This window comes from Bos taurus, chromosome 9 (genome assembly GCF_002263795.3).
Source record: "Bos taurus isolate L1 Dominette 01449 registration number 42190680 breed Hereford chromosome 9, ARS-UCD2.0, whole genome shotgun sequence".
NCBI classification, from domain to species: domain Eukaryota; kingdom Metazoa; phylum Chordata; class Mammalia; order Artiodactyla; family Bovidae; genus Bos; species Bos taurus.
This window is the reverse complement of record NC_037336.1, coordinates 40,566,356-40,578,421: the sequence shown is the minus strand read 5'-3', so window position 1 is coordinate 40,578,421 and position 12,066 is coordinate 40,566,356. Positions and strand designations below refer to the sequence as shown.

The 12,066-nt window shown below is 36.7% G+C and overlaps 1 protein-coding gene across 4 annotated transcripts in view; it reads right to left on the bottom strand.

The window, feature by feature from the left end:
• AK9 (adenylate kinase 9) overlaps positions 1-12,066 on the bottom strand; it is a 116,849-nt gene that overhangs the window by 98,041 nt on the left and 6,742 nt on the right. For all 4 annotated transcript variants that reach the window (XM_059889863.1, XM_005210829.4, XM_024996966.2 and 1 more), the window contains 5 exons: positions 10,862-10,989; positions 9,508-9,571; positions 7,940-7,992; positions 7,748-7,844; positions 2,503-2,615 (listed from right to left, as the gene is read on the bottom strand). In XM_059889863.1, coding sequence (XP_059745846.1) covers positions 2,503-2,615; positions 7,748-7,844; positions 7,940-7,992; positions 9,508-9,571; positions 10,862-10,978 — 444 coding nt within the window. In that variant the 5' untranslated portion in view covers positions 10,979-10,989. The remainder of the gene's footprint in view (positions 1-2,502; positions 2,616-7,747; positions 7,845-7,939; positions 7,993-9,507; positions 9,572-10,861; positions 10,990-12,066) is intronic.

Genomic DNA, 12,066 nt, shown 5'->3' with positions numbered 1-12,066 from the left:
TTTTCACACACAAAAGATTTCAACCCATACTGGTAATTAAAAAAAAAAAATGCATATTTGCCCTTATTCAGCAACCTAGAATACCCACATTGTGGGTCCTTGGCAAAGACTATTGCCTCTAGCTGTCTCCTCTTTTCGTGTATCAGTTCAGTTCAGTTCAGTCACTCAGTCGTGTCTGACTCTGCGACCCCATGGACTGCAGCACGCCAGGCTTCCCTGTCCATCACCAACTCTTGGAGCTAGCTCAAACTCATGTCCATCAAGTCGGTGATGCCATCCAACCAACTCATCCTCTGTCGTCCCCTTCTTCTCCTGCCTTCAATCTTTCCCAGCATCAGTGTATTTTCCAATGAGTCGGTTCTTCACGTCAGGTGGCCAAAGTATCGGGGTTTCAGCTTCAGCATCAGTTCGTCCAGTGAATATTCAGGACTGATTTCCTTTAGGATTTGATCTGCTTTCAGTCCAAGAGGTTCTCAAGAGTCTTCTCCAACACCAAAGTTCAAAAGCATCAATTTTTTGATGCTCAGCTTTCTTTATAGGCCAATTCTCACATCCATACATGACGACTGGAAAAACCATAGCTTTGACTAGATGGACCTTCTCACATATAGGAAGTGATTTAGCAGTCTTAGGGTGAGGTTGTGCCTCAGAGCAGTCCTCAAACTTCAGCAGCATCAGTGTCAGCTGGAGAACTTTTTCAACACAGACAGCTGGATGCCACCCCCCACAGTGTCTGTAGCTCTGGGTTGCTCCCTGAGAATCTGCATTTCTGACGAGCTTCTTGAGTGCTGCTAATGCAGTTGGCTCTAGGAATAAACTCCAAGGACCATTACTGTAGTAGATCACTGGCCTTTAATGCTTTTTTTTTTTTTTTAAGTACAGACTGCTTTAGAATATGGTGATGCCATTAGATTTTGCACAAGGAAAATGCCCATACACATAAAATTTGCATATAATTTCAGATGGTTCATGGGTGCTTAAGTGTTCTTGGACCCCAAGCTTAGAACTTCTGGTCTAGAAATCCCAGACTCCATTCCTAAATAAGGTCAGACCTTCAGAGAATTGTGGGCTGTACTGAAGTTCTGTTTCGCACGAGGTCCTCTGATTACACTCCAGCTACCTATAGGAACTGCCATGGACACCTACCATCACACTTATATCAGTGGGGTTAACGACTTCATTTTCTACACACAGTACAATCCTTATATTAAACCCCTGTTAAGATATATCTCTCATTTAGTTTTTCCTGAGGAATTCCTCATCTTTTCAAGGACAATGTGAATTTTATATAACTGGTCACACGTCCCCTTCTACTTCGGCTCGTCAAACTTAGAACCAAATTCATGACCCAAATTTAGTTAGCATTTGGGGCCTTACTGCCTGTATATCTGTGTGTTCTTATTCCACTAAGTCTTAATTTCCTATACACTCTCTATTTTCCATGGCCTAGACTTTATATTTGGTTTCAGTTAAATCTTTGAGATTTTTTTCTTTTCTCCATTATACACATGTTCACACAGGTAACATTCCGAAAGTCACAAAGGGATATTGATTGGCCCCTGACCGTGATCTGTGGCTGGGGCTGCAGATGACACCACCCCAGCACTGTATGCCACCTGTCTCTCACAGCTGGCCCAAACACACCACTGAGTCCCCACACCTGAGCTGAGAACCATCTCATTTATATATTTTGAGTTGTCAAACCCTTTGGGGAACCAGGCAGGGTATTATTATGAATAGCTATCATTCATTTTATAAACGAGGGATCCTCACCTCACTGTATTCTTACCATAACCCTATGAGGCAGCTATCTTTGAATCATCTTTGTGAAGAGGAAATTGAAGCTTCTAAATGTGATTTACCAAGTTCTACAGTTGGTAAAGGAAAGAACTGGGACCAGCCTAGCAATGTTATTAACATTCATACATCTGAATCATTTGTTCAGCCTTTCATTTTATTTAACTGGTAGACTTATTAGGTACCATTTATTGTGCTAGTTGATGTTTACAGGAGTAAGACATGGTTCCAGCCTCCAAGCAAGGCATGAGTCTAGAAGAAAATGGATGATTATACTATAATGCAGTATTAATAATATGATAGAAAAAAGCAACATGAATGGTTGTCAGATAATATTTAACTTTTCTGTGGTGAGTAAAGGGTGGGGTATAAGGAGAGAGAGAAAGAGCATAGGAATGAGAGTCAGTTAATGTTTGTGTTAATGTGAAGGGGGTGGTCATCAGGGAATGTTCTGTAGAGATGATGCCTGAACTGACTTTCAAAGAATGACTATGATTAAGTCTGGTGAAGGGACAAGAAGGTATTTCCTGTGGACAGAGCTACGGGAGCAAAAGAACGGAGGTATGAGAAAATACAATTCAGTCCCTAAAATTGATTCATAAGCTATTTTTCCTTAACTCCTTAAAAAATTAATAACATTCCTTGAATTTAACTACTATCAAAAAGAATGTTTATATACTCTATACTAGAAAGACATATTCTTACCTTAATATTGATTATAATATCAGGTTTCAATTTTAAATTTCTAATTAATTCTATTTGCTGCAGAGTAGTCATGGCATCCTGTGAAAGTGATGGTATTTCAGTGATAATATAGCCTGTAGAGTGAAATATAATTTTAAAAGTTTTATAATATTATCAACATCTGAGAGAGTGGGTTTATTATTATTTATAAAAACATCATTTCTTTATTGATGAATACTAATGCTGATCTTAAAATATCTGTTGACACTTAAAATTAATGGTTAAGGTTATTGCCACATGACATATAACTATGAATAATGTTTTTCTGGCAATAAAACTATTGGGCTAGAGGAGACATCTTTAAAAATTCCAAATCAGTTTATTTTAGGCACAAGAGGTGCCTAGAGAAGGAAATTCCATGCCAGTGATTCTTTAACTTATCTTAGGAAAACTCATATGATGAGTGGTAAAGGTAAATGGTAGGGGTTGCATGGTATATTATTTTTCTTTCTTGAATTAATATTTCATAATATAATAGAATATACATATACAGTGTTTATATAAGTTACAGAGAGTAAAAAAAATACCCATGTAACCCTCTTACAGTTTAAGAAACAACATTATTAATATGATTTTGGCTTATTATGTTTATTGGCTTGCATCGCTACCCAAAAACCTACATCTGCTCGTTGAAATTCACCCTTGATACCATTATCATATTGGTTTCCTTAATATACTTATTTAATATGTCACTCTTTTGTTTGAGAAACCTTTCTCTTTTTTAAAATTTATTTATTTTTTAATTGAAGGATAATCACTTTAGAGAATTTTGTTGTTTTCTGTCAAACCTCGACATGAATCACCCATGATGCACGTGTACTCCCTGCCTTTTGAACCTCCCTCCCATCTCCCTCCCTGTCCCACTCCTCTAAGTTGATGTAGAGCCCCTGTTTGAGTTTCCTGAGCCATACAGCAGAGAAACCTTTCTCTTAATAGAACAGAATAAAGTCTTGACTCTGTCACTGGAAGTTAAAGGCCTTCGACAAATTTTTCTGTTTTATAGAATATTTTTTCCTTGGAGGAGCTGACAAATTATGGTTATTAAGCTTTGATTCTTGGCACACATTTTATAAAAAGTTAGTGGAGTGAGGTTGTCAAGACTGACCAGTGCCTCCTCTGGGACACGATGGCTGGCACACTGCAGTGCCGGGCGCTGCGGTGAAGGTGACTGCATGACTCAGCCCTAGATTGAATTCAACCCTCGCCCAGCTGACCCATCTTGATCAGATAAGTCCAGAGACCAGTCAGTCCCCAGAGATCATGCCCTCCTCCTCTAAGCAACAAGGGATTACACAAGACCTCCCTCCCATCCCCTGTGCTGCCAGCACTGCTCTCCTCTGTGTATCTCAAGTGGATAACAGAAAGCTGCTTGGCACTCTGTTTGCAGTGCTCTCTAGCACCCTGCCCATTACCACAACCACTGCCACTGCTCAGAGAGCTTCTCAGGCATTCCAAGTGTGACTGTTTGCAGGCATGCCAAACCTTGGGTAGACATGTATATTCGAATGAATTTCCTACTTGGTCTCTTTCCTGGTGGAACCAGCAGGAAGGTGGAACCAGCAGAAATAGAAGGTTGTTTCCATGGGGTCTGGCTCTTAGTGTTCTGCCTCAGTGTTCTGAGCAATGGATCTGGGGGCTTTACCCATTGAGAGATGGCCAGTTATCATCATATCCAGACCTCAGAAATATATTTATGGAAGAATTGTGGCAGAGATAGTTATGTTGCTTGTCTCACCATTGAAGATTTAGAGGAATAACTTAGTTCTCTAGATCCAATTCTGGGAAGATCTCAAGGGGATACTGCTTAGAGTGGCTGAACCCACCACCAGCTTCTCTAATCCCAGAGATGTGTTGTAAAGATGGAAGCGTAGGTGAGGAATCCACCATCCCATCCCACCTTTCCTTGATGCCATTACTAAGCCCTTATACTCCATGCTTTGAAGATGGAGGAATGGTAGACCCCACACCCCTCCTTGCTGGGAAGCTCTGCATATACCATCACAGGCAAGATAGGCACTCGGCAGGCTAATGCCCAGCCTGCGTCACCCCCACCAAGGGACAACTCAGACTGTTCACACCACTGCCCAGGGGAAGCCAACTGGCCCATACCATCACTTTGCCACTGCTTTCTGGCACAGTGGGAAGAAGAAGGTATTCCCACAAAAGATGGCATGCCACTGCTCTTAGGCTGAAGTGTTGAGAGATCCATGGACATCGGGTAGCTTAGCGCCCAGCCAGCTCTGATGGTTATCTCACCTCATGCCAGCCTGACATGAATGGACACACTGGTGCCCAACGACTTACAGTACCATCTACAATACGACACCCCGGGGCAGGGGCTGCCCAGACCAGGGCTGTCCATCAGTCACTTGGGAAAATGATTTTTTCTGGAATATAGAAAGAGAAAGCAGAGAGGGGCTTCTTAGGGTACCCAGGAATTGACTCCTCCTTTTTCTCTTGGGTAAGGATGCAGCTCATGGAATCTGATTTTGGCTCAAGGCCAACACATCATGACAGGCTGTGAATAAAAGGTTTATAACTAATAGATAATGTAAATTTTTTTTTTTTTTTTTAAATAGTGATAGACGCTCCAAGTATAAAAGGGCTCTGGTACAGAAAAACATTGATTGGATCTGGCAGTACTTTACTGTGAAGGGTTCCTGGCAGCACATATCCATCTTTGGGATTTTGGAATCATTAATCACCCAGCCTCACCCAGGCCCTGACCCAAGTTAATATCTCTATTTTGAAAGCCCTTCACTTTCAATATCGCTTGTACCATCTACCAGGCTGCTGGATAAGACCAAACATCAGAAAGAATCCTTGCTTAGCAGAGAGTTTCAAACTGTGTTTAGCAAAGTGCTAGGTTCCAGAGAAATTTCTCTGGGCCTGCTGTAGGATGGATGAGGGGAGGCTGGGTAGAAGGGACTCGACATCCTGCCTTCTCTATAGCCTTTAAATGAGCCCAGTTGTGCATGCCTAGACTAAGGCCATGCACTTGCATGCTCATAGTATGGCCCTCAGGCTCAAGAATTATTATACAACTGACTTTTCCTCTGCCAGCTCCCAGGACCGGTACCAGCGTACCAGAAGTCTAGGGGAAAGAGGAATACATTGAATGATACCAGGGGGTGTAACTGGCAAAATTCAGAAGCTTAGGAAACTCAAAGACAAATAATCAGTTTCTTCAGCATAAAAAACACAAGATGCTAGACAGAGGTATGGGTAATTTATAGATTAAAAGGGAATTGTGACACATGAAGCAATAGAAATATGTGAAACCTGGTTGGTTGGATCCTGCTTCAAACAAACAAACAAACAAACAACAAACTAAAGCCAGCTAGAAAAAAAAATATATGAGGTACAGGGTGAAATTTGACCACAGATTGGTTAGTAGATGAATTATTATTAATTTTTAGGTATGATAATGATAATATGATAAATTTTAAAGGAATCCTTATCTTTTTGAGATACAAACTAAAATATTTACAGATGATATGATATGGGTTAGCTTCAAAGTAAAGTTGGTTGGGGGAGGGGTATAGTCAGAAGTATGAATGAATATGACGGGACAAGAGTTGTCATTGTTGAAGCTGGGTGATAGACACATGGGGGATTTTATACCAGTCTCTCTACTTTCATTTAACATTTTCCAAAGTAAGTTAAAAAGTTTATGAACATTGTGAATGGCAAGCTGAGTAGATTTATTTTTCTAATGTTTCTTTTTTTTCTTTCTCTTTTTGCCAGTACTTACAATTTATGCCATCTTTTTGTGACCTAGTAAGTCACTCTAAATTTTAAGAGCTAAGGTGAAGTAAAGAAAAAACAAAAAGATATTTGCCTATATACCTTTATATATAGTCTTCAGTTTCAATCATTATACTTTTTGAGGTAATTTAATGACCTATTCTGGAATTCTGTGATTGTCTTTTTTACCTTGTTATTCATTTTACTTTCCTCATTCTGAGTGCTTTTCCTAAGTTCATTCTCTGTGTTGGAGGAGGGAATGGCAACCCACTCCAGTATTCTTGCCTGGAGAATTCCCACAGACAGAGAAGCCTGGCGGGCTACAGGCCATGGAGTCACAAACAGTCAGACACAACTGGGTGACTAAAGACATTCTCTTTATTACTGATCAGTATATAGTTAAATGGATGGATAGATAAAGTGTATTTATATGAAATAAAAGAGATGATATGTGGATATATTAATATATTTATGTATTAAATAGTTCATTCTGTATATATAGATCTTTCTTCATATAGATATAGATGAGATATATATATATATATATATATATATATATATCATCTACATCTCTGGCCACTGATCAACATTGACTGCAACTAACTATATATGTATACACAAACACACACATATATATATATAGTCTTCAGTGGGAAGTCCGCTGTTGCTATTTCCAATACTGATTTTCATTGTACTGCACTTTATTTGTGCCCCTGTATTCTTAATAGTCACAGCGCCCTCTCTTAATGTACTGAGACTATAAAGCAGATCTCTATATTTTTTTCTCTCATTCAGTAAATCTCTTTCAGATGGATGATTTTCTCCCAAACATATCTTTATTCTTCTTTCTTCTTTGGCAAATGCCATAGAGTTTGCCCTTTTCCTTTTAGTCATTCTGAACTTTCGTAGTCTGTCTTGGGAAAGTAGGTCCAAAGTCCCAGTTCAACATCTGTTTGAGCACAGAGAGATTTCTCGGGTCCAGAGTCAGAGGGTAGACTGGACAGAGGCTGAAGCCTGCAAGCATCTGGAGCCAGAGGATAAGTTGGTGTCATTCTAGTTCCCATTTCTGTCTTATGAGTGTGGATTAATGCAGAGAAACCTAACCATTGACAGGGCTTAGTAATAAAACTCAGGGCAAATAGGAAAGCAGTTAACAGAGGCTGTCGGCACTGCATGAAGGACCACAGCAGGTTATTGATGCTTTTGCTGGGTAAGATGTTGCTAAAAGAAGGCTGAATCACATAAACTTAAATTTTGAAAACAAATGTAGATTCTGAAGAACAAAAACAAGTAAACAAGCAAATAAAACTATCAGAGTTACTCAGTTGAATTCAGACTCTGGGATTCCTGTGCCAGGGGGAAAAATTAAAGGTGCAACTCCAGGAATTATTTGTGCCTTAGATAAACCATGAGTTTTAAGGTTGCTCTGAGAGCCACTGATGTATAAAAATGAACATACCAAAGTGAGAGACTTCTGAGGAGTTCAGCTTATCCAACATTAACTTTGTGACAAGTTCATCTGGAATGCTTTGGCCACTGATCAGCATTGACTGCAACTAAGAACAAGCATAGATATTGTATATGACTGTACAATGTACATGTGATACACAGCTTTTAAAGAAATCATAACAGTTTCGAAACTTAGATTTACCATAGCTCCCGTTACAGTGTCACTGGCAATCTGTTCTTCCAAAATTGGTAAAGCTAAAATATGAATTCAGAATATTAGCACAAATTGTTCTGAGAATTTTCAAGTAAGAAACATATTTGTGTGTTTTTAACTAGTAACACAGATTGATCTTTGTGTCACTTTAGAGTTTACAAAGCACATTTACATTCAGTATATCATTTAAGCCTATGTAAAGGACAAGGTAGCAGAATGTATTCCATAAACAACTTCTCTCTGACATTCACCCAGCTAAAAGATCCTGGGGAAGCTAACTTCCCAAACACCTTTGCACCTTGCATGCCTGAGCTCTGTGTAGTATACCAGGGAATACGGATGAAATGGGGTTGTATATGACAGTAATTTGGAAATTAGAAAGTATTATGATACTTTTATAACCATGCATAGTTATATCTACTGCCCATTAATTTTGCACACTGATTGTATAAAAGGAAATTACACATCTAGAAATGTTTAAAATAGATAAAACTCTGAGATTAATCTAGGAAAAAGGGGTCCTGAGGGTGAAATTCTATAACTTGGTTCCTTTTTAAAATGAGATATTTAATCCCATGATGAAAGATATTCTAGGACAGAAATGACAGGGGCATAACCTAGGGGAGGACCCAGGAACCTATGATGTCCCTATCTGCTGTTAATCTATGATAAGTTTGGTGCTTTTTAAGATTTCCTACAAGTGGATTTTATTTTGATAAAGAAAAAGGAGACACTTTTAAAGTTTTGGGTGTGTTTTTGTGTTACGTGTTAACAAATTGTTCTCCCTCCAAGTTGTAAAGATCACCATTTCACTAACAGCATGTGAAATGCTCATTTGATAACATTCTTACCAACAATGATAGTAGAAACTGTAAAGATTCACTGCCAATCTATTCAGCAAATATGGATCAGATTATTTACATTAGCATTTCTTTGAATAATAACAAAGTTAAACTCTTTTTCGTATATTTGTCCATTTTTATTTCTACTTTTATGAATTATAGATTCATTCTTTTGCTTATTTTTTTAAGGAATAAATGGTTTTATTGATTAAAAGAATATATATGTACAAAGATATAAATCCCTGTCTTATATATTGCAAAGAATGAAAAGTGAATTACAAATGATAAAAAATAAAATTAATCATTGAAGATAATTTAGTCCTGGGAAATCTTCCCATGAGCAGCTGTGAGAGTTCCATCTCTTCTCATCTTTCATAGGGAGATACCCACAACACACGTACCCCCATTCGTTCTAAATTATGCAATTAGAGAACTGGAGGCAGTAGAATGGAGTCAAAGATGTTTCATAAACATCTTAAATTCTATGACCAAAATTAAGACTAACAAAAGGGCAAAACATGTTTGATGCTATTTTAAAGATAACATTAAACAGGGTTGGTAGTGATGTCTGATAAAGCAAACACAGCAAATAATCATAGACTCTAGACAGTAAGTAGATGGGCGTATGGGTGTTCATTGTATAATGCTTTACCTTTTAATGCATATTTGAAAGTTTTCATAATAAAATATTGAGGGGGGAAAGGTAAAATTTACCTTCTACACGAATACATTTCCATGCCTGTGTTATCTGTTGGGCTAATGTTGTCTTCCCAACCCCCTTAAAAAGAAAGACATTATGTAAAACCTAAGATAATAGCTATTTTCCAACAAAACACAATTTTTAAAGATTATATTAATACGTACTACAATTACATAAATATTATCAAGTAAAATTTTTCCATACAATAAATAAAGAATAGACCCTAGGTATGAAATATGTATAGCTTCATTTTTCTCTGTTAACTGTCCCACTTGTCACATTTTGTGAAGTGATTTAAGTTTTTTTTTTTTAATAGTCCTGAAACAAGGAAGGTGTACTGTAATGGTATTCTAGGTATTGCCCTCTTCAATTGTTAAATTTTATAATTCTGAATACAAATCATTGTGATAATATTGTGATTCATCATTTTATTTCCTTCCTAAAGTTTATGATTGTGAATGACTAAATGTAAAGACTTCCATATAGTAACTATCAAGAGCAAAAACTTGCTTCTTAATAGACATCTTTGAAAAGTATAATAGTTTAAAGATAAAAGCTCACTTTAATGAAGTAATGTTTACATCTGATTGCTTCCACTGTTGACTTTTAAAACTCCACTATGTTTTTAGAAACATAATAAAAGTTATTGGAAACATTTCTTGACTCTGTCCCAGGGTCGGCAGAAAAGCAAGTCAAGAATTGGGTTCAGTCCTAAGACTCTGCTATTCCAGAGAGGCTTTTATGTTAACTACCTCAGGCCCTTTAATGGTAGCTACCAACTAGCTCACTGGCTAAAAACAGTTCTCATCTAGAGGTCTTACTAGAACTGCCTAGGAAGGAAAGCTATCTTACAACAGCCATTCTTGGTTCCTTCCTGTTTTGTGGAAAACTGATAACATAGGTCCACTAACAAACTGTGGGTGAAGATGAAGCACATTCCCTCTCAGGAGCTTTAGACACTGATGGGAGAATCTTCTGTTTGTCTCTTTAGAGTCCTGCCTTCACATATCCAGAGAGCCTCACAACAAACTTCATAGAAGTTTTATGTGAAAATTGAGTGTGAAATAACTTTGGATCACATACTATTAATAATTGTCATGGAGCAGTGCTTTGATGAGTTAATTTTTTCATAATATAAAAGCAAAGATAAATACAACCTAGGTTCCTTTTCAGTAATAGTGTACAAGAGGAGAGAAAGTTATAATTTACAACCAATACTATATCAGCGTTCAAGTCATACAATGAATGTCTAAAAAACACTCAAAAAATTAGCACATTATATGGTTTTCATTTTTATATGGTAACAGTAGATTATGACTTTAAAATTTTTAAATTATATTAAATAATAAGTTAGAAGAGATAACTTACTGGTTTCCCAAATACAACAAAGCAAACAGGTTTAGACAACATAAAGTTTATGTCAGCTTCATCTTCATTAAATATATCCGCAAAAGGATGCTTTTCTGTCTTCTCTTGAGAAGTCATAATACAAAACACTATAGTAAGAAAGAGTAAGATTGTTAAAGTGCCTAATTTAGGAGAAATAGGCAGGTAGGTTGGGGAGAACTAGAATATTCTGTGAATTTACTAAGCTCAGAAGCCATTCCACTCCACTGAGAGATGGGTTTTGCCAGTAATGGCAAATAAATTAAACTGATCTATTAAAACAATACTTGGTTCATAGTTTGAGACAGAAAGCAAAAGCTAATATATGCTACATAAAAAACAGCTAAAATAAAGTCTCTTTGAAAGACTAAATTAAGGAAAAAATACACACATGTACATATACACAGGTATGTTTTGATGTGTGTATTCTATTAAAGGTCAAATTAGTGTACACACAATCACCAAAAAAAGCTCAATAACAGACACTTAAAAAAATCAAATTAAATGCTATATGTATACACACATAAAAATTTGTCTATGGGTATGTATGTAGGGCCTACTAGTGGCTCTAAAAGAAATCCTGATGGAAATGAGAAAATATGTAGAACTGAAAAACAATGAAGCTAATATATAACAAAATATGTAAGCTTACAATTTAAGAAGTTAGAAAAAGAAAAATAGGAAAAATAGAAAAAATATTTTAAAAATTAATAAATTAGGAAATAAACATTACACAAAGAAGGTCAAGAAAGCTAAATAGTGGTATTTTGAAAAGACTTACAAATAGAAAACTCTATCAAGATTTATTAAGAACAGAAGATAGAAAGCACAGACAATATTAGACATTAGTTTTTTAGAGGTGTGTTTTCTCACATCTCAAAACTAAGATTTTCCTATGTTTTTGTTTTTTATTTCTTTCATTATAGTCAGAGAATGTTCTCCATGTTATAATAATTCTTTGAAATTTGTCAAGTCTTATCTTATGGCCTAGCACATGATAAATTTCAAAAAAATTCCCTAAATCTCTGAGAAGAAGAAACAATTTATATTTGTTTGATGTAGTATTCTTTAAATGTTGACATCAAGTTTGTGAATTTCATTGGTTAAGTCTCCCATAATGCTTACTGATTTACTGTCTACTTGATCAAACAATATTCGACATAGAAGGAAGCAAAACAGAGAAAATA